Source organism: Cajanus cajan, chromosome 4, assembly GCF_000230855.2.
Source record: "Cajanus cajan strain Asha chromosome 4, NIPB_CcT2T_4, whole genome shotgun sequence".
NCBI classification, from domain to species: domain Eukaryota; kingdom Viridiplantae; phylum Streptophyta; class Magnoliopsida; order Fabales; family Fabaceae; genus Cajanus; species Cajanus cajan.
In genome coordinates this window covers 76687221-76709338 of record NC_138520.1, presented here as the reverse complement: position 1 = coordinate 76709338, position 22118 = coordinate 76687221, and the positions used below count along the sequence as shown (strand labels likewise).

Below are 22118 nucleotides of genomic sequence, written 5' to 3'. Positions count from 1 at the left end.
TATATTAAATATTAACAACTTAATAATTGAATTTAAAATTCTTAATATACTAATTAAATTTATAAATTTTTAAAAATGTAAAAATTATTAATATTTTATTTTATTAATTTAAATTAACAAATAATCATAAAATTATATATCAAGTTCGAGCTCGAAGATAGCAATATGATATGTGCTTTGGTCCATGTGTGTTGGCGTCTGGCATCGGTGGCTAAAATGGCTGCACGGGGATCAATATATGAACTTCGATTCCTTTTTGGTATAAGGTTAGTTGATTAACATTTTTTTTCCTTTCGATTTCGGGTTTTTGTTCATCCGTAACCCACTACACTAGTACCAAAAAGAAACACTTTGGGCTTATTTCTTTTAACCCAAAAAAATTGTTTGCACTTTGGGGCTCTCATAAGTTCTATTAGGATTGGTCCTGGGCTTGTTTCTTGATCTGGCCTCTCCTTTAATAAATGGAGGCCCATAAATATAATTTCCAAACAACACGTAAAGCGGAATATTTTGCCGTAAATAAAACGCGAAAAGAAACGCCCACAAATAAATAAATAAATAAATAAAAATCAGTCATTTTTATTTGTACAACATTTTTCGACGTGAACGTGATATATTTTTCGCACACCACAAAGATAAAATAATGTGTGAGAAATGCTCAAACAAATTCCCCAACACTTAAAAAAAGCCCTAAAAAAGGGGGAGAATTTGGACTGCTAAGGAAAAAAAAAAAAAAAAGCATGATGGAATTATTTAAACTGTATAATGGACATCCCAATAATTGCATGACAAAATTAAGTGGCCGTATAATCTAATATTTGTTTTATGTGAGGTAGTGTTCCATGCTTATCTATATGTCTTGGTTCATGCAAGATCTTCAAACATTAAAGTAACTGAAAAAAGAATATGAATATGATAAAAGATAAGTTTTTTGATGAAGGAGAATTCTGAAAAGTGAAGTCTTCCATGCGTCCAGGAATTAAACCACGATCATAAACTCATTCCTACTCATATAGATTCTATACATATTCTTTTCAAATTGTGAGTTTCAAACTTTGTATAAAAATATTGGATATAATTATTCTTTTCTTAAAAAGTCCATCATGTGAAATTAACTTCAATGATCTAACAATGTATACGTAGATTCCTTCCATTTTTTTATTCCATTTTCTCCCCATCTAATTATTCCATTCAGCCATGCATGCTCTAATCTTTGCTTATTCACTTTAAGACACTTCATAAACGTGTTAAAATAAGACGGAATATAACATAACAATTTTATTATATTTTTTATGCATAAACCAAACTGGGAATAGGAACATCAAATATCATATTTTAATTTTTTTATAAAATATATAATAAAGAAAAGTAGAACAAGACAAATATTATATTCCATTCTATTTACACGCTAAACACTTTTAAAAAAAAAAATTAATTTTCACCCCAATGGTTTTATGATGTTTAAAAATTCCTAACTTACTTTCAAACAGAAATAGTGGTGAGAGTTGAAATAATTAATATGCACAACATTCTTCTTATTAAGATTTAATCTTTCCTGTGAATAAATACATATTAGTTATTGAAGCATCTGATAATGGTAAAATAACATAAAAAAATGTTTATATCATTTATGTATATATATAGAGAAAAATGATTTTATGTTATCATAATTTTAAGCTTTAGCTAATTATACTTAAAAATAAAATAAAGAAAGATATCGTCTAATTTTTTTTATATATATTAACATAAATACTTTTATATTATCGATCAATTATTAGAGATTATTTCAAACATAACTTTTAAACTAAATATTAAAAAAGTTGAAAAAAACTTGTCATATATAATAATTTGTGATTAATTAAATGACTTATTTGAGCTGAAATCACCAAATTATTCTTTAAATTTTTGAAGCAAATGACATGTTAGTCCTCTTGTGTTTTGATCATGAGGGCTAACATATGTTGTGTTTATAGTTTTGAAAGATGAAAAAGATTATTTTTGTTTCACGAATCAAAGTGTGTTGATTAAATTTTTTTTTAAGAGACATAAAGGCACGATGAAGAGATAATGTGGAGAGGAGAATAAGGGGATTCGTTGTGGGGTAATGGCGATGCAATTTGGAGGAAGAGAGATAGATGTATGAGACAAAGAATAATAAAAAGAAGAATATGAATTATGCAATGAAGGGAACCATAACATAACCAACTCATCACTTTCACTATTTCTTTTGTTGTAGCTTCCAATCCGAATATTGTTCACAAAAACGCACACGTACCCCCTCTTACTTTCCAACTCGCATCTTTCTTCTCCTTTTCTTTTTCCATTTATATCTTACTAAATTATAAAATTAAACACTCCTTTACTAAAACATGAGTTTTAATTAATTTCATTTTATTCAATCATACAATTCTCAAACACACTGTTAATTTAATTAAGATTGTATTTTCTTTTATTTTTTATATTAAGTCACAGTGAAAGATAATTTGGAAAATATTTTTTAAATGAGATTAATAAAACTAAAGAATGTTAACTAATTTTCTTATGTAGTTATAAATCATTTTTTTTTACTTATATATAAATTTGGAGGGAGTATATTATTGTGCACGTGTTGTTTAGAAAATTTTTATCCTCCTTAAATAAGTTTTGATATTTTCTTTATACAATCAAGACTCACGAGGAATGTTAATACATTCTTTTTTACTTTTTATTTATTGATTAACATTTATTAAAAATCATAATTTGATGAGTTTCACTATTAAATCCCGTTATACTATCCAAATTTATAGATTTTAATAAATTTTAGGCGATAAACAAAAAAGTGTAAAAAAATACCACTAACATTTCTTGAATAGACATAATTATCATTGTTATTATTGCTTTCCTCTTTTTTCTCGATTTCATTTTTTTTATATATAAAAGAGTTATGTATTCTATTAATATAATTGAGTTTTTTTTCTCTAAAAGAAAGAAATAAAATTATAGTATCTATAATTGTGTTAACTAAATATATTGTGTTGTTAATTCACTAAATTTAAAAATAAAATACATTCTCATCCTACTATAAATGAGTTTTATCATTTCTTTTTTTGAATAGACACACTATTATCATTTATGAATGCTATTATTGCTTTCCTGTTTTTCATTTTGGGAAAAGAAGTATGCTATTCTGTAAACGAAACGTTAAAAATGATCCATTTCAGTTTGGGAAAAGATGTAATCTATTTTATTAAAAGTGAATGATTTACTTGTTTGGCACGTAAGTTAAGAATTTTTTGCCATAGAAATCGAAAGATAGTAAAGCATGAGGGCATTATCGTAATTTCAACTTTACCTTGGCTTCTATATAAGTGTCACCTCTTCTTCCCATAACAACCCAAGCAATTTGCATACATCAAAACCAAACCCCCTTTTCTCTTCAATTTCACTTTTATTAGCATTTCTTCAATACTTGTAAGTGCATTGCTGTCTCCTTTTTTTTTTGCGACAAAATCAATTTTCATTTGAGTTTTTTATTATTATTCTTCTTTTGATTCATTTGGTCTATTCAGATTCAAAGTTTAATTGCGAGAAGGGCTATCAGAAGAATTAGATTGTTCTTCCATTGTTTATAATTTGTAAGTATCATATTTTTATTTTTTAACATTCTTGTTTATGTTATGGAAGAATACATACCATCAAGGTTTTAAATTGTACTCGCGGTCACAATCTTTTAAATTTGTAAACGAATGTTATTGATGTGGAGGATACTCCAAAATCTTGATCTTGCAGTCAAAATCATCATTGCAAACCTTGTGCTGAGAATTATTTTCTGGGTGTTGTTGTATTATTTCCAAGATTTTTCCTGTTATGAAATTTAGTTAATTTTTTTGTTTCAATCTGGTTATAAGCTTTTACTCCTTTTCTTCAATTTTCTGTGTTTATGGAGACCGGAAAGAACATTTTGGGTTCTGATTTTTAATATTGGTTATGAACTTTGATTACCTGTCTCGCTAGTTTTATGACCATTTCAGAATGCTCAATGTTTCTTAGGTTTCAGAAATTTGTTTTTGAAAAAAAGATACAGTAGTCTGGAGGGTACATTTTTGAATTTTTAATATTGTTGATTTATTTTACGTAAAATCTGATAGCATAGCATACCTGTTTTGTTCCTATTGATCACATTTTTGTATCAGATGATTATTAAATTGATATGATCATTGAACAATACTATTTGTTCATTAGACGAGGTGTTTGTTCAAAATTGCAATTTTCCGTGCATAATTTTATACATTTATGATCCTCTCACACAAAAATTGCTGTGTTGCGATTATTATCCTATTCTGTCATTGATTTTGCTGTGTTGTTTGGTCAGGAAAAGTCTGAATGATCTGATGGAGTCTAAAGGTGGGAAGAAGAAGTGTTCTAGTAGTAAATCCCTTTTGTACGAAGCTCCTCTCGATTACATCATTGAAGACGTTCGACCACACGGTGGAATCAAGAAGTTCAGATCAGCTGCTTACTCCAACGTAATTTTCTCTCTCATTTTGTTTCTTCTGATGACGATTAAATGGAGACATTTAGCATCCAACATGTTGTCTAACACTCAATTTTTTTGTTCCTGGTGCAGTGCATCCGCAAGCCATCCTGAGATTTTCTTGATTGTGTGACATAGCCCCCGTGATTTTGCATCTGCTTTATTATTACAGTCTCCTCTTTTCCTTTTTCTTGTTCTCTTCTTTCCTGCATTTTTTGTTCTCTACCTACCTACACAGCAAGAGTTTGTTTCTTTTTGAGTCAAGATGGAAGGCTCAGCTATTGGTTTTGAAGGCTATGAAAAAAGGCTCGAGATATCATTCTTTGAGCACGGTGTGTTTGCTGACCCTGGAGGATTAGGCCTCCGAGCACTCTCTAAAGACCAATTGGATGAGATTCTGACACCAGCAGAGTGCACCATTGTTTCATCACTTTCAAACGACTATGTTGACTCTTATGTTCTGTCAGAGTCAAGCCTGTTTGTCTACTCTTATAAAATCATCATCAAAACCTGTGGAACTACAAAGTTGCTTCTGTCAATCCCTGTCATTCTCAAGCTTGCTCAATCTCTTGACATTGCTGTGAAATCTGTGAGGTACACACGAGGGAGTTTCATTTTTCCTGGAGCACAGTCATTTCCTCATCGCAGCTTCTCAGAGGAGGTTTCTGTTCTTGATAGCTACTTCAGCAACCTTGGTGCTGGTAGTAAGGCTTATGCTATGGGTGATCCTTCTAAGTCACAGATTTGGCACATATATTATGCCAGTGCAGAGACACAAGGTTCATCAGAAGCTGTCTATGGCCTTGAGATGTGCATGACTGGTTTAGACAAGGAAAGTGCTTCTGTGTTTTTCAAAGATAAAACATCTTCTGCAGCTTCGATGACAGAAAATTCTGGAATTAGGAAGATCCTTCCACAGTCTGATATATGTGATTTTGAGTTTGACCCTTGTGGGTATTCAATGAATGGAATAGAAGAGAGTGCAATATCCACCATCCATGTCACCCCAGAAGATGGCTTCAGCTATGCAAGTTTTGAAGCTGTTGGTTATGAGTATGATGACAAGACTTTGGTTGAACTTGTGGAGAGGGTTTTAGCATGCTTTCAACCAGCAGAGTTTTCTGTTGCTTTGCACATTGACATACACGGTGAAAAACTTGAGAAATTTCCATTGGACATCAAAGGGTACTACTGTGGAGAGAGGATCACTGAAGAGGTTGGAGTGGATGGTGCAGTTGTGTACCTTACATTTGTCCAAAGCGATGGCAGTGCGTCTCCCAGGTCTATTCTAAAATGCTGCTGGAGTAGTGAGGATGAGAACGATGATGAAGTGAGGGAGGTATAGTTAGTTATGTTCTATGTGGAGTGTTTATCTTTATTGTCGAGTGTTTATTAATAAATTTGGGGGTTATTATGTGAGAGTAAGTATGTTATTTTGTTTGTGTGATTATGCAAATGTTTTCTTATTTGTACCCTCAACTCATTATATGAGGGAGTGTTGAACCTGCATTTCATTGTTATATAAATAAATATATTATAATTTATATATATTTTTAAGTTATTGATGACACATGCTTAATTCAATAATTCAACTTTAATCATGCCTTCCTGATGGTATCTTTTTTGAAACTAATGACTACTAGTTTTTTAAGGGTTTTTTTAATATTTTTTTTATTACAGTTTCATCGAAAGTAATCATTTTTTTTCTTCTTGTGTCTTAAAAAAGACAAAATAACATTTGGTACTTATAAATTCATAATCTAAACGCACATTAAATGTAAAATATGATTTCGGTTATGGATTATTTATTTATTTATATTATAATATTGATAAGAGTATTTTTTGATTTTGTTGGAATCTAGTCTACCTTAGAATTTTAAGGACATTAAAGTTATTTTTTTAAGGTCATTTTTTTAATCAAATTCAAGACTTGAGTTAAAGACTTGAGTTAAAGATTTCAAGACATGTAGACTAAGTATAGCACCAAAAGTTGGTAGTTTGGAATATGGATTGCATAATTATTAGGAAGTTTGTGTTTTATACTAGTATTTTTAAGGTAAAAATAGAAAACATATAAGAAAATACTAATATTATTAAAAACTTAGAAAGTACTTATTTTTTTAATAAGTATAGTAAGAAATGTGTTTATTTTTTTTATTATAAATAATCAATTCTTATATATTTAATGTGAAATAAAATCAAATTCAAACATGAGATTTTAAAACTTGAGGACTAATTATAGTATTAGTTAGACCAACAAACATAATTAGCGGTTGATTTTATAAATTACATAATTATTCAAATGTTTGTGTTTGTACAAATATTTTTAAGTTTGATAATATTAAAAATAGAAGAATATAAGAAAATACTAACATTATTATAAAATTGTAAAAGTACTAATATTTTAAAAAGTAACTTCACCTTGGTTATGCTGGCATAATTTGGATGGCATCAAGCATGAATGAGACAAAGAGCTCCTTACCTCATTGACACCAGGTGTGAGTGTTGCGTTGGGCATGAGATAATATGTTGGTGTTTTAGTGAATCTATACAATGTATGATAACTATTCTGCATATGTTGATTGGATATGATATATGTAGATGTTTGTATGGTGTTGGAAGATGGTGAATATATATATATATATATATATATATATATATATATATATATATATATGTTGTATGACGAATGATTTATATAGCATTGATATGTCATGTGTGGATGTTGTTGTTAATTTTTATATACATTGATTAGATATGATGTATATGTTAGATGTACGATGAGGTTTAGTTGCTAAAATGTGGCATAACATTAAAGCATAATTAGCCAACTTAGGACTTAAGGAAGGGAAATTATTTTAAAAATTAAAGATCACACATAGAGTATCTTGGAGTGGTGCTCGTATAAACCATTATTAAAAAACCCTCAATGAGTAGCTATGTCTCTTGGAGTGAGCTTTTTTTAGGTGTGTTGAGTCTTTTATAGATCCTTAGTTAGTGGTTGAATGAGGTAGGAGGTTCAGGGCTACAACCCTTAACCAATTACTTGAAAAGGTTATGTGATTTCTTGAGGATGGCCAATGGACTAAATCCACATGTAATTTGGTAATGCATGTCAAGGTCGTGATATATATGCCTATACCCTGTTGTACCACTCTTAACGGTGGAATTAAACTTTCTTAGTTTAAGTTATGAGACCCGAGAAATCAGAGGAGGGATTAGTATCCTATTTTGAAATGATCGAGTTGACGTTTCGACCGCAAAAAGGATTAGGTTGGTTCGGTAGGATGGAAATTACTTTGATTGCTCATATTGTTCGGAGATGAATGCATGACGATGCATTCATTGATATGTTTGCATATAATGGGTGTTTAGTTGTATTCATATGCGTTGTTAATGTCTGGTGCGACATGATTTGGATGAGATGCATGTTTGCTTAAAGTGTTGTAGCTTCATGTATGGTTGTGGTGTAATGTTGTATATATAGGATTGTTTTTTATATGTACATGTTTTTGGACTCTAACTTACCTTTTTGTTTCTATATTGGTTTGGATTGTGATGGTCATTCATTGTTGGTGACAACGCTATTGTGTTCGACTAACACTAGGGCATATGACTATGTGGTATTTCTGTATACATGTATATATCATGTTTATATTAGTTCGATTGTTTTATTTTTATATATTCACACCATATATTTATATGTATGTCATGTTCTTTCCCTTAATCTTATATATTTTAGTAATATGGTTTCCATACTTAAAGTAGTAAGTAGTGAGTTCGTTGAGTACAATAATCATGACGGATCAATATAATTTTTAAAAAAATTTAATCTTGTACAATAATATTTTTTTTTATCTTAAAGTAAAAATATGACTTATGCATTTAAAATATATTTTATAAATTTAAAATATAATTTATATATTCAAATATAATATTTATTTGTATATATAATTTATTATTGTATTTAGTATATATAATAAATATTTAGCTATAAAAAGTATTGACTAAAATGTTAGTAATATATTATTTTATTATAAAAGAGCAAATTAAAGTGTTGTTTTTAACATTAATGAAGGAATTGTGAAAATATATTGTTTTTAAATTCAATTGATTAAGATTATAATAATTTTAAATTCAGTTTATCTGAAAATTTTGACGTATTCAATTAGCGTGGCATATTAAGGTTCCAATTTCAAAATTTAAATTAAGATAAACTAGATTTAATTAAATATTTGAAACAAATAAAATACAATAAAATAGTTATTTTTGTTTTTTTGTTCGTCCCTTGAGTATCCACCGCCGACAGCAATGACTAATCTCCTCGCTACGTTGGAGGCACCTCAAAGGGTGGGATAGCTGGCCCCAAGATTTAACGCGGCTGCATACACAAGGCAGGATTTGAACCCCTGACCTGACCTTGCTTAAGCGTGGATCAACCCCTACCGCTGAACCACACACTTGGGGTAAAATAGTTATTTTTGTTTAAAAGTAAGTATTTAAATTTATAATGTGGAATTACTAAAAATAAACATGATTTTTGAAACTCATCCAATCTTTAACTTCATTCAGTATTGCAATATGCCATTACCTCTTGCTCATATATCTTGAGTTTCCTTTTTGATATACGTAAACAAAATTTGATAATATTTATTCTTATAACATTTCAATTTTTTTTAACTAAATTAATAAGAGAGTTTAATTAATGAATTGGAATGTTTCATAAATATGAATGTTCTAAATAATATAAGAAATGTTTGTAAAATTGTTTATATATTTGTTGCTGAAAAAAATATGCATTATAATATGTTGCTTTTAAGGTATTCTAATAATATTTTTTGTTTTAATTAATAAGAAAGAGGGAAAAGTAATTGTAGTTAATTTTATTAATTGATGAATTAAATATATATTAAGAAGTTATAAGAGAGGTTAGTATAATTTTATACAATTTCAACCAAATAGTACATTCCGATGAATTAAATAAAAGAAATTTGATTTGCTTTCAAAAAAAAAATTTATAACTAACTAAAAAAAAATTGCACAAGAAAAGATCAAAAAATGATTTTTTCATTAAATTGATCATTCTTATAATATATGAATGTAACATCTTTAATTATTACGTAAATTCATTAAATCATTTTTATAATTTTTTAAATGTAAAATTTAAGAGTATTTGATATCGGATATTCAGAAACCTTATTTATGAAATAAAAGTTTTCATGATATAATAAAGATTTAAATTTAATAGTTAACAAATTTTTGTGCTGACGTCACGCCAATAAAAATATGTAACAATGTTTTTTTTTGGTGAGGGAAAAAAAAATAAGAAAGAAAATTAAGAAACTACATCTAACAGAAGCCACTTGAGTACAGATGGAGGAGGACTCGTCCAATATTCAAAAACAGGGGAGGACAAGGCCCCCCAGCTTTGCCAAGGCATCCGCACTGCAATTACGATCTCTATCAATCCAAAGGAAGTTCACCATCCAAGGTTTGTCTACCAAGGAGAAAATATCAAGGAGATAAGAAGCATGAGAGTGTAGGTAAGCTTGATCTCTATGAAGAAGAGACTGCACGATATCCATGGAGTCAATCATACATTGAACAGTTTTAAATCCCATATGCCATGCGATCTTGAAACCTTCCAGAATGGCCAATAACTCGGTTAAAGAAGGATCACCATGTGAACAATTGCCGGAGAAACCAGCTAACCAACGACTAGATACGTCCTGGATCAGACCACCAAAGCCCAGACGAGATTGATCAGAGAACCAACAACCATCAACATTCAAGTGAACAGTAGACAAGTTAAGAGGAAATAGGATAGGTGTGAGTTGAAAATCAGAAGAGAGTAACAAATGGAGATTCAAAGTATCCAAATAGATACACTTGACTACATAATTCACCGACCAACAAGAAGAATCCAAAATCATGTTAGAACTTTTTAATATACAATTCAATGATATTTAAACTCAATAGAATTTTTTATATATATAATTGAAAAAGTGAATATACACTTTCAATCAAACTAAAATTATGCACGTATATATTATTATTAAATAAAATATATTATTAATATATAAATAAGAAAATTAGTAATTTAACAAATATAAATAATTGAATATAAATATAAATATATTAAAATAAAATTAATTACAATATAATATAATATTAAGTATTTAATTAAAAAAATTTGTTTGTCACATTTATATTTATATCACATATTTTTTTTATCAATATTTTTCTTCAGCTATATTTATACTTTATCTGATATATATATATATATATATATATTACTAATCCACATAATTAAAATATGTTCTTATTTTCTAAAGAAAACAACATATATTTTATAAGTACTAATAATATAGTTAATATATTTACATTTTTAATTATAAATAATAATAAAATATCTAAGAAAAAATACTACAATTTTTAACATTTACTCATTAAATTTAAAAATAATACAAGCTATCATAATAAAATTCATTCAAAAATACTAACAAAGTTGAGAGATGAGATTATATGTTTGTGACAATCAACCTTTCATTTTCTTGAGTTGCTATTCGTCTTTCTTGTACTTTCAACTCATCCCTCAAATTCGAGTCATTTTTCTTCAATTGGTATGTTCTCCTAAATTCTTTGCTAATTTAACTTATTTCTCCATTGCTTAATTTATTTTTACTAGATTGAATTGAATGCCAAAATCATTTCTTTTTAATTGAATTGATTTCTTTTCTTGATTTTTTTTTGTTTCTCCACGTCCAAATCATTTTTTTCTTTTCTTGATTTAATAGAAGTTATATACTAATAATATGTTTTCTCTTTACCAGTAGAATTTTAACGATTTTTACTTAATCTTTTGAACTGAATGTCAAAATCTTTCTTTCCATTGATTCAATTTCTTTTCTTGATTTTCTTTTGTTTCTTTGCATCCCAATTTCTTTGTTTTTCCTTTTTTTTTTCCTCTTTTCTTGATTTAAAAAAAGTTAGTTGGTAATAATTTATTTTCTGTAATGAGAGAATTTCAAATATTTTTACTTGATATTTTTCATTTGTATGAAAGAATAGGATGATCTTGTTTGAATTGAAAATATATTTAAAATTATACGTTATACAAAAATGTTTAGAAATTATATTATACTCTTTAGAATATTATTGCTAATAATCATTCTTAAAAAAGATAAGCAATGATATATTAAAACTATTTTATTTTAGTATCTTAACAATTTATAGTTTGAAATTTTTTCACAAAGAAACAAATTAGTTTATTATATTAAGAAATCTTCTATTGATATTGTTATGAACTTTTCATGTATTAGTGGTTAGAGAAATTATGGATAGATTTAAATAGAGGATGTGAAATAAAAATATAAAATTGTATCAACATTTTATGTTGAAAAAGTCAAAGAACTTCATTTATTAATCAATTTTTTGTTGAATTTTTTCTTTTATTGCTCTCATTTATAAATCATTTGTAATAAAAAAACATTAAAATAATGTTGACCTACTTGATATAAATATCTATTACTCTGTTTATAATATATAAAGCATGAATAATGAGTATGATATTGGCTGAAATTTGTAAACTCTTCTCTATTATAATTAATTTATATATGTCGCTATTTTTTATACCATATTTTACGTTGCTATTAATACACAATAATAACTAAATTTCATCTTGATATATGTTATTTGAAATTTGTCATATATATATATATATAATATATATATATATATATAATATATATATATATATAGGGGTAAATAAAGTGATGAAATATGTAAAATAATGAGGAGAAGAAGTTGTATAAAATTAGGAGTTTGTTGAAGAATCAACTTTTTTTTATAATTTCTAAAATCTAATTGAACGTTGCCATTGTGTCAGGACAACTGGTCTTCTGAAACTTGCTATTCCAGATAGAGTAATCATCAAGATAAATGTTCTCAAACAACATCTCCATATTCATTTAAATGTCTAGTTGTAGCTTCTGAATACATATGTATTTGGAGACTACTACTAGACATTTGAATAAATATGGTGATACTTGTTTGAGAACACTTGTCTAAAGTAACACATCAGTGAAAGAAGAAATTGGAAGGACCGCTTTAACATAGGTGATGGTACAAATGTTTAGAAATTATATTATACTCAATTACAATCGGTATGTTTTTCTTTCTCCTAAATTCTTTGCTAATTTAACTTATTTCTCCATTGCTTAATTTTTTTTGCTAGATTGAATTGAATCTCAAAATCTTTTCTTTTCAATTGAATTGATTTTTTTTCTTGATTTTCTTTTGTTTCTTCGTGTCCCAAATTGTTTTTTTTCTTTTCCTGATTTAACAAAAGCTATATCCTAATAATATGTTTTCTTTTAATGATAGAAATTTAACGATTTTTATTTGATCTTTTAAATTGAATGAAAGAATTTTTCTTTCCAATTGAATCAATTTCCTTTCTTGATTTTTTTTCTTTACATCCCAATTTATTTTTTCTTTTCTTGATTTAAGAAATGTTAACTGGTAATAATTTATTTTTCTGTAATGATAGAATTTTAAGGATTTTTATTTGATCTTTTTCATTTCTATGAAAGAATAGGATGATCTTGTTTGAATTGAAAATATATTTTATATTATACATACTATGAAAATATTTAGAAATTATATTATACTCTTTAAAATATAATTGCTAATAATCATTCTTAAAAAAGATAAGCAATGATATATTAAAACTATTTTGTTTTAGTATCTTTAAAATTTACGGTTTTAAATTTTTTCACCAAGAAACAAGTTAATTATATTAAGAAACCTTCTACTGATACTTTTACAAACTTTCCATGGATTAGTAGGCAAAGAAATATGCATAATTTTAAATAAAGGATGTGAAATAAAATTATAAAATTTTATCAACATATTGTTGAAAAAGTCGAAGAACTTCATATATTATTCAAATTTTGTTGGATTTTTTTGCTTTTATTGCTCTCATTTATAAATAATTTATAATAAAAAAATGTTGGCCTAATTGATATAAATATCTATTACTCTATTTATAATATATAAAGCTTGAATAATGGGTATGACATTGACATATTAGATTTTCGAAATTTATAAACTTTCTATATTACAGTTAATTTATACATGTTATTTTTTTACACTATATTTTACGTTGTTATTAATTAATGATAATAACTAAATTTAATCTTGATATATGCTATTTGAAATTAGTCATATATATACAAATATAGAGGGATAAATAAAGTGACAAAATATGTAAAATAATGGGGGAGAAGAAGTTGTATAAAATTAGGAGTTTGTTGAAGAATCAACTCTTTCCATAATATCTAAAATCTATTTGAATGTTGCCTTTGTGTTAGGACAACTGTATTGGTCTTCTGAAACTTGTTATTCCAATTAGAGTACTCATTAGGACAAATGTTCTCGAACAACTTATCCATATTCATTGAAATGTCTAGTTGTAGCTTCTAAAAACATATGTATTTGGAGACTACTACTAGACATTTGAATGAATATGATGATACTTGTTTGAGAACACTTGTCTAAAGTAACAAAATTAGTGAAAGAAGAAATTAGAAAGACCACTTTAGCAATAAATGATAGTACAAATGGTTCAAGAATGAGTGAACATGCAGGTAAGTGTCTAATTTTTTTGTCTACGTAATTATGTAACACATTTATATTTATATTCTACAACATATCAATGGACTAGTACTCTTGCATATTTCATTACTTGTAGACACGGAAGCAATAACTCAAGTACATATGCGTATAACCTAGTGAGTTGTTTGAATTGTGCATTAAAGTCAATGAAATGTGTATTCAAGTTTATGAAACGTTTCTTCACCCAAAAGTTTATGAAATGTATTCTCTACTTATGTGGGATGAGTGTAGTTAGAAATACAAAATTTATTTATACAACTATAGTTTATGGCTAATTTCTAATTGAAGATGACTAGAAAATTATAAATACATAAAGTTAAATAAAAATAAGATAACAGCTAAAAAACTTGAGTTTAATAGTTGAGTCATCGCTATAAGAACAAGATGATATTGAAAGATTAAAATTGAAATAGACAAGCTAACATGAAGTGAAATCAATTGAGATAGTGTAACGATAATGTACTCTAAAGAATAATACAAACCTGTGAGAAACAGAAACATACTTTTGAGGTTAAAATTGATGTTGTTCAGTGTCTTTAACAGGAATTACATCAAACAATTTACACATAATTTTTTATGACATCAAAAGAAAAAATTGTTAAAAAATAAAATATCTTGTATAATTCACCATGTATGTATAAACAATTTATGTGATTATGCAAATGTTTTTTCGTTTCTGTTGTGCAACTCATTATATGAGGGGGTGTTGAACATACATTTCATTGTTATAGAATAAAATCATTTATATTATATTTTAACTAAATTAGAAGAATTAATGTTAGTATTCATGTCATTAGATATCCCTGGTTTAGTTATCCTAGTCATTCCCTTTCCAAGCTCATAAATTTTCATTTATATATGAAAGGAAGGCAGATCATTAAATTGGTGCCGCTCATGGCCCGTGGGCTTTTCTTGGGCTCCAATCTCGAGCTGATATCATTCAGAAAAAAATTATTTTTTCAACCAGGTAACCCATTTACAAAATGGGCCCCATTTGTTGGATTTATAACAAGGTCAGGTGGCAAAGAACCGCTAACTAAAACAAAAGGCTCTATCGAGCTTTAGTGGGTAGTGTAAAAGAAATGAATTGGATGAATCCAAAAAGTAAATTATCAATCTATTTATTATCTGTTAAAAGCAATAACTCAAATATATGCGGCGTTTAACCCAATAAGTTGTTTAAATTGTGCATTAAAGTTAATAAAATGTATATTCAAGTTTATGAAACGTTTCTTCATCAAAAAAGTTTATGAAATGTATTCTCTCCTTTTATGGGATGAATGCAGTTAGAAATAAAAAAAAATATTTATACTGTTATAGTTCATGACTGAATTGTAATTGAAGTTGATTAGAAAATTATAAATATATAAAATTACATGGAAATAAGATAGCAGTTAAAACTCGAATTTGATAATTGGCGATGGCGGCTATCACTAAAAGAACAAGATGATATTGAAAGATTAAAATTGGAACAGATAAACTAAGATGATGTGAAGTTGATTTTGACAGGGTAATAATGTTTTTTGAAGAATAATACAGACATATAAAAAGTATACTAGTTAAAATTGATGTTGTTTTGTGTCTCTAATAGGAAATACATAAACACTTTACATATGATGTTTTATGGCATCAAAAGGAAAAATTGTTAAGAAATAAAATATCTTGTATAATTCACCGTGTATGCATAAACAATTTGTATGATTATGCGAATGTTTTCTCGTTTCTACTGCCCAACTCAATAAATGAGGGGGTGTCGAACATATATTTCATTGTTATATATATATATATATATATATATATATATATATATATATATATATATAAAAGACTAAATAGTAAAAGCAAAAAATAAAAATGAGTCACTTCTAGTGAAATTATGACCTAAATTTAAATACGCACTTCAAAAAAAAATATTTTTAAATTTATATATATCGCTATTTTTTACACCATATTATACAATGCTATTAATAAAAGACAATAATTAAATTTAATCTTAATATATGCTATTTGAAAGTAGTCATATTTATATAAATATAGAGGGGTAAATAAAGTGACAAAATATGTAAAATAATGGAAGAGAAGAAGTTGTATAAAATTAGGAGTTTGTTGAAGAATCAACTATTTCTATAATTTCTAAAACCTACTTTGAACATTGCCTTTGTGTCAAGACTACGGATGGCAACGGGGTGGGGCGGGTATGGGTTTCACGATACCCGTCCCCGTCCCCGCGAGTCAAACCCATCCCCATCTTCGTACCTGTACCTGTCGGGTATGTCATTTTCATCTCCATCCCCGTCCTCGTCGGGTATCGGGTATACCCGTACCTGTACCTGTCAAATTTTTTTTATTTTTATTTTTATTTTATAAAAAAATGATATTTTTAAATTATTTTTTTATTATATTATAATTATAATTAGGTTATTTTTCTATCTCATATTATAATAAATAATCACACATAAAAAATATTAAAATTATTTAATATAATTAAATTGAAAGTGAATATTAAATTAAAAATAGGAATGGGGACGGGTACGGGGCGGGTAAGTACATACCCTTACCCGTACCCGATTTAATATATCAGGTTTTACCTGTACCCGTACCCGGTCAAGCCGGGTATTCCCCGTCAAAGTTGAGACGGGTTCAGGTATTACCCGCGGATATGAGTATATTTGCCATCCCTAGTCAAGACAACTATATTGGTCATCTGAAACTTGTTATTCCAATTAGAGTAATCATCAAGATAAAAGTTCTTCAACAACATCTCCACATTCATTTAAATGTCTGGTTGTAGCTTTTGAATACATATGTATTTAGAGACTACTTACATTTGAATGAATATGGTGATACTTGTTTGAGAACACTTATCTAAAGTAACAAGATCAACGAAAGAAGGAATTGGGAAAATTACTTTAGCCATAGGTGATGGTGCAAATGATTCAAGAATATGTAAATATGCAGGTAAATGTCTAAAATGTATACAAAACAAATTTTTATATAGATTGATTGGATGTAATGTATATGTTAAATGTACGATGAGGTTTAGTTACTAAAAATGTGGTATAACATTAAAGCATAATTGACCAACTTAGGACTTAAGGAGGGGAAATTATTTTAAAAACTGAAGATCACACATAGAGTATCTTGGAGTGGTGCTCGTATAAATCACTATTGAAAAACCCTCCTTGAGTAGCTATGTCTCTTGGAGTGGGTATTTTTAGGTGTGTTGAGTCTTTTATAAATTCTTAGTTAGTGGTTGAATGAGGTAGGAGGTTGAGGGCTACAACCCTTAACCAATTACTTGAAAAGATTATGTGATTCTTTAAGGATGGCCAATGGACTAACTCCACATGTAATTTGGTAATGCATATCAAAGTCGTGATATGATCGAGTTTACGCTTCGATCGCAAAAAGGATTGAGTTGGTTCAATAGGGTGGAAGTTACCTTGATTCCTCATATTGTTAGGAGATGAATGCGTGACGATGCATTCATTGATAAGTTTGCATATAATGGGTGTTTAGTTATGTTCATATGCATTGTTGATGTTTGGTGTGACATGATTTAGATGAGATGCATGTTTGCTTAAAGTGTTGTAACTTCATGTATGGTTGTGGTGTAATGTTGTATATATATAGGATTGTTTTCTATATGTACATGTTTTTGAACTCAACTTTATCCTTTTATTTCTATGTTGATTTGGACTATGATGATCATATATTGTATAGATCAGGGCAAGGCTTAAGAAGTTACGATGGACAGATGACGTGATTTTTTTGTTGGTAGCAACGCTAATGTGCTCGACCGACACTAAGTATAGGATTATGTGGTATTTTTGTATATATGCATATATCCTTTTTTTATATTAGTTTGATTATTTTACTTATATATTCATGCCATATTTATATGTATGTCATGTTCCTTCCCTTAATCTCATATATTTTAGTAATATAGTTTTCACTACTTAAAGTAGTGAGTCTATTGAGTATAGTGATTATGATGGAAATCATTACAATTTAATAATAAAAATTTATTATTTTTAAAATAAAGTATCAATAATTAAAAATAATCTTGTACACTAATATTACCTTTTTATCTTCAATTTAAAATATGATTTATGCATTTAAAATAAATTATACAAATTTAAAATATAATTTATATACTCAAATATAATATTTATTTGTCTATATAATTTATATTAAATTTAGTATACATAATAAATATCTGGCTATAAAAAAATATTGACTAAAATACTAGTAATATATAATTTTATTATAAAAGAACAAATTAAAGTATTGTTTTTAACATTAATGAAGTAATTGTCAAAATATATTGTTTTTAAATTCAATTGATTAGGATTATAATAATTTTAAATTCAGTTTATCTGAAAAATTTGACATATTCAATTAGCGTGGCATATTAAGACTCCAATTTCAAAATTTGAATTAAGATAAACTAGATTTAATTAAATATTTGAAACAAATAAAATACAATAAAATCGTTATTTTTTTAAAGTAAGTATTTAAATTTATAATGTGGAATTATTAAAAATAAACATGATTTTTGAAACTCATCCAATCATTAACTTCATTCACAAGACAGAATTTAACGCGGTACCACAAGGCAGGATTTGAACCCCTGACCTTGCTTAAATGTGGATCAACTCTTACCACTGAACTACACGCTTGAGCGTTATCTTAAGTTTCCTTTTTGATATACGTAAACAAAATTTGATAATATTTATTCTTATAACATCTCAATTTTTTTTAAAATAAATTAATAAGATAGTTTAATTAATGAATTGGAATGTTTCATAAATATGAACGTTCTAAATTAAATAAGAAATGTTTGTAAAATTGTTTATATATTTATTGTTGAAAAAAATATGCATTCCAATATGTTGCTTTTAAGAGCATCTTCAGTGGGGGTTGCTTATAAGCAACCCCCTCTATCATATCATTGCCACATCAGTTCTTGTTCACTTTATAGGTTATTTAAATTTTAGCAAAGTTGTTTTGTGACACAAGGGTTGCTTATAAGCAACCCCCACTGGAGATGCTCTAAGGTATTCTAATAATATTTTTTGATTTAATTAATGTGAGAGAGGGAAAAGTAATTGCGATTAATTTTTTTTAATTTATGAATTAAATGTAGATTAAGTAGTCATAAGAGAGGTTAGTATAATTTTATACAATTTCAACAAAATTGTACATTCTGATGAATTAAATAAAAGAAATTTGATTTGCTTTCAAAAAAATTTATCACTAACTAAACAAAATTTTGCACAAGAAAAGATAAAAAATGATTTTTTTCATTAAATTGATGACTCTTATAATATAAGAATGTAAAATATTTAATTATTACGTAAATTCATTAAATTATTTTTATAATTTTTCAAATGTAAAATTTAAGAGTATTTGATATCGGATATTTAGAAATCTCATTTATGAAATAAAAGTTTTCATGATATAATAAATATTTAAATTTAATAGTCAACAAAAATATTTCAATTTAATAATCAACAAATTTTTGTGCTGACGTCACACTAATAAAATATCTAAGAAAAAAATATTATAATTTTTAATATTTATTCATTAAATTTAAATTAAATTACTCTATTCGGCTGAACGTGTTTATAAATAATACCAGCATTCAGAATAAAATTCATTTGAAATTACTAAAAAAGTTGAGAGATGAGATTATATGTATGTGACACTCAATTTTTTATTTTCTTGAGTTGCTATTCGTCTTTCTTGCATTTTCAACTCATCCCACCAATTCGAGTCATTTTTCTTCAATCGGTATATTTTTCTTCAATTCTGTGTCAGAACAACGGTATTGGTCTTCTGAAACTTGGTATTCCAATTAGAGTAATCATCAAGATAAATGTTCTTGAACAACATCTCCATATTCATTTAAATGTCTGTTGTAGCTTCTGAATACATATGTATTTGGAGACTACTACTAGACATTTAAATGAATATGGTGATATTTGTTTAAGAACACTTGTCTAAAGTAACAAGATCAGTGAAAGAAGGAATTGGAAGGACCACTTTAGCCATATGTGATGGTACAAATGTTTAGAAATTATATTATACTCAAACACAATCGGTATGTGTTTCTTTCTCCCAATTTTTTTGCTAATTTAATTTTTTCTCCATTGTTTAATTTATTTTTGCTAGATTGAATTGAATCTCAAAATCTTTTCTTTTCAATTGAATTGATTTCTTTTCTTATTTTCTTTTGTTTCTTCGTGTCTCAAATTGTTTTTTCTTTTCTTGATTTAACAAAAGTTATATCCTAATAATATGTTTTCTCTTTAATGATAGAATTTTAATGATTTTTATTTGATCTTTTGAGTTGAATGCCAGGATCTTTCTATCCAATTGAATCAATTTCCTTTCTTGATTTTTTTTTGGTTTCTTTGCGTCCCAATTTCTTTTATTTTCTTTCTTTTTTTCTTTTCTTGATTTAAGAAGAGTTAGCTGGTAATAATTTATTTTTCTATAATGATATAATTTTAAGGATTTTTACTTGATCTTTTTCATTTGTATGCAAGAATAGGATGATCTTGTTTGAATTTAAAATATATTTAATATTATACATACTATGGAAATATTTAAAAACTATATTATACTCTTTATAATATACTTGCCAATAATCATTCTTAAAAAAGATAAACAATGATATATTAAAATTATTTAGTTTTAGTATCTTAAAAACTTACGGATTTAAATTTTTTCACAAAGAAACAAGTGTGTTTACTGTATTAAGAAATGGTCCAATGATGCTTTTCTGAACTTTGCATGTATCAGTAGTCAAATAAATTATGCATAGATTTAACCTGAGGATGTGAAATAAAAATATAAAATTGTGTCAACATAATGTTGAAAAAGTTAAAGAACTTCATTTATTATATGTTTTTTCATTGGATTTTTCTTTTATTGCTCTCATTTATAAATCGTTTATAATAAAAAAAATATTAAAAAAATGTTGGCTTAACTGATATAAACATATATATTACTCTATTTATAATATATAAAACATGAATAATGGGCATGACATTGACATATTAGATTTTTAAAATTTATAAACTCTTCTATATTACAATTAATTTATATGTTACCCTTTTTTTACACCATATTATATGTTGCTATTAATAAATGGTAACAACTTAATTTAATCTTGATATGCTATTTGAAATTAGTTATATACCTATATATACACAAATATAGGAAGTAAATAAAGTGACAAAATATGTAAAATAATGGGGGAGAAGTATAAAATTAGGAGTTTGTTGAAGAATCAACTATTTCCATAATTTCTAAAATCTACTGTTTCTTTTGTGTCAGGACAATTGTACTGGTCTTCTGAAACATGTTATTCCAATTAGATTAATCATCAGGATAAATGTTCTCGAACAATATCTCCATATTCATTTAAATGTTTGGTTGTAGCTTCTGAATACATATGTATTTGGAGACGACTACTAGACATTTGAATGAATATGATGATACTTGTTTGAGAACACTTGTCTAAAGTAACAGGATCAGTGAAAGAAGGAATTGGAAGGACCACTTTAGCCAAAGGTGATGCTACAAATGCTTAGAAATTATATTATACTCAAATACAATTGGTATGTTTTTCTTTCTTTCAAATTCTTTGCTAATTTCACTTATTTCTCCATTGCTTAATTTATTTTTGTTAGATTGAATTGAATCTCAAAATCTTTTCTTTTCAATTGAATTAATTTATTTTCTTGGTTTTTTTTTTTAGTTTCTTCGTGTCTCACATTGTTTTTTCTTTTCTTGATTTAACAAAAGTATCCTATTAATATGTTTTCTCTTTAGTGATAGAATTTTAACAATTTTTACTTGATCTTTTGAATTGAATGTCAAAATCTTTGTTTCCGATTCAATTAATTTCTTTTCT

The 22118-nt window shown here is 27.0% G+C and overlaps 2 protein-coding genes and 1 non-coding gene across 3 annotated transcripts; 2 read left to right on the top strand and 1 right to left on the bottom strand.

Annotated features, from left to right (window-relative positions):
- Positions 1 to 3315: 3315 nt before the first annotated feature.
- On the top strand, positions 3316 to 4492 carry LOC109803526 (uncharacterized). The gene is made up of 3 exons (XR_014433419.1): positions 3316 to 3450; positions 3549 to 3614; positions 4352 to 4492. It is a non-coding gene; the product is annotated as an uncharacterized LOC109803526 (transcript).
- A 132-nt stretch (positions 4493 to 4624) lies between these two features.
- LOC145949164 (S-adenosylmethionine decarboxylase proenzyme) lies at positions 4625 to 6083 on the top strand. Its single transcript, XM_083073114.1, has one exon. It carries the CDS (start codon positions 4779 to 4781, stop codon positions 5856 to 5858), a length of 1080 nt encoding a protein of 359 aa, XP_082929240.1. The 5' UTR covers positions 4625 to 4778; the 3' UTR covers positions 5859 to 6083.
- Positions 6084 to 9909: 3826 nt separating this feature from the next.
- On the bottom strand, positions 9910 to 10446 carry LOC145957540 (uncharacterized). The gene has a single exon (XM_083073815.1). It carries the CDS (start codon positions 10444 to 10446, stop codon positions 9910 to 9912), a length of 537 nt encoding a protein of 178 aa, XP_082929941.1.
- Positions 10447 to 22118: the final 11672 nt, after the last annotated feature.

Coding starts and splice junctions, on each gene's coding strand:
- LOC145949164 (XM_083073114.1), top strand. CDS start 4,779: ATGGAAGGCTCAGCTATTGGTTTTGAAGGCTATGAAAAAAGGCTCGAG.
- LOC145957540 (XM_083073815.1), bottom strand. CDS start 10,446: ATGATTTTGGATTCTTCTTGTTGGTCGGTGAATTATGTAGTCAAGTGT.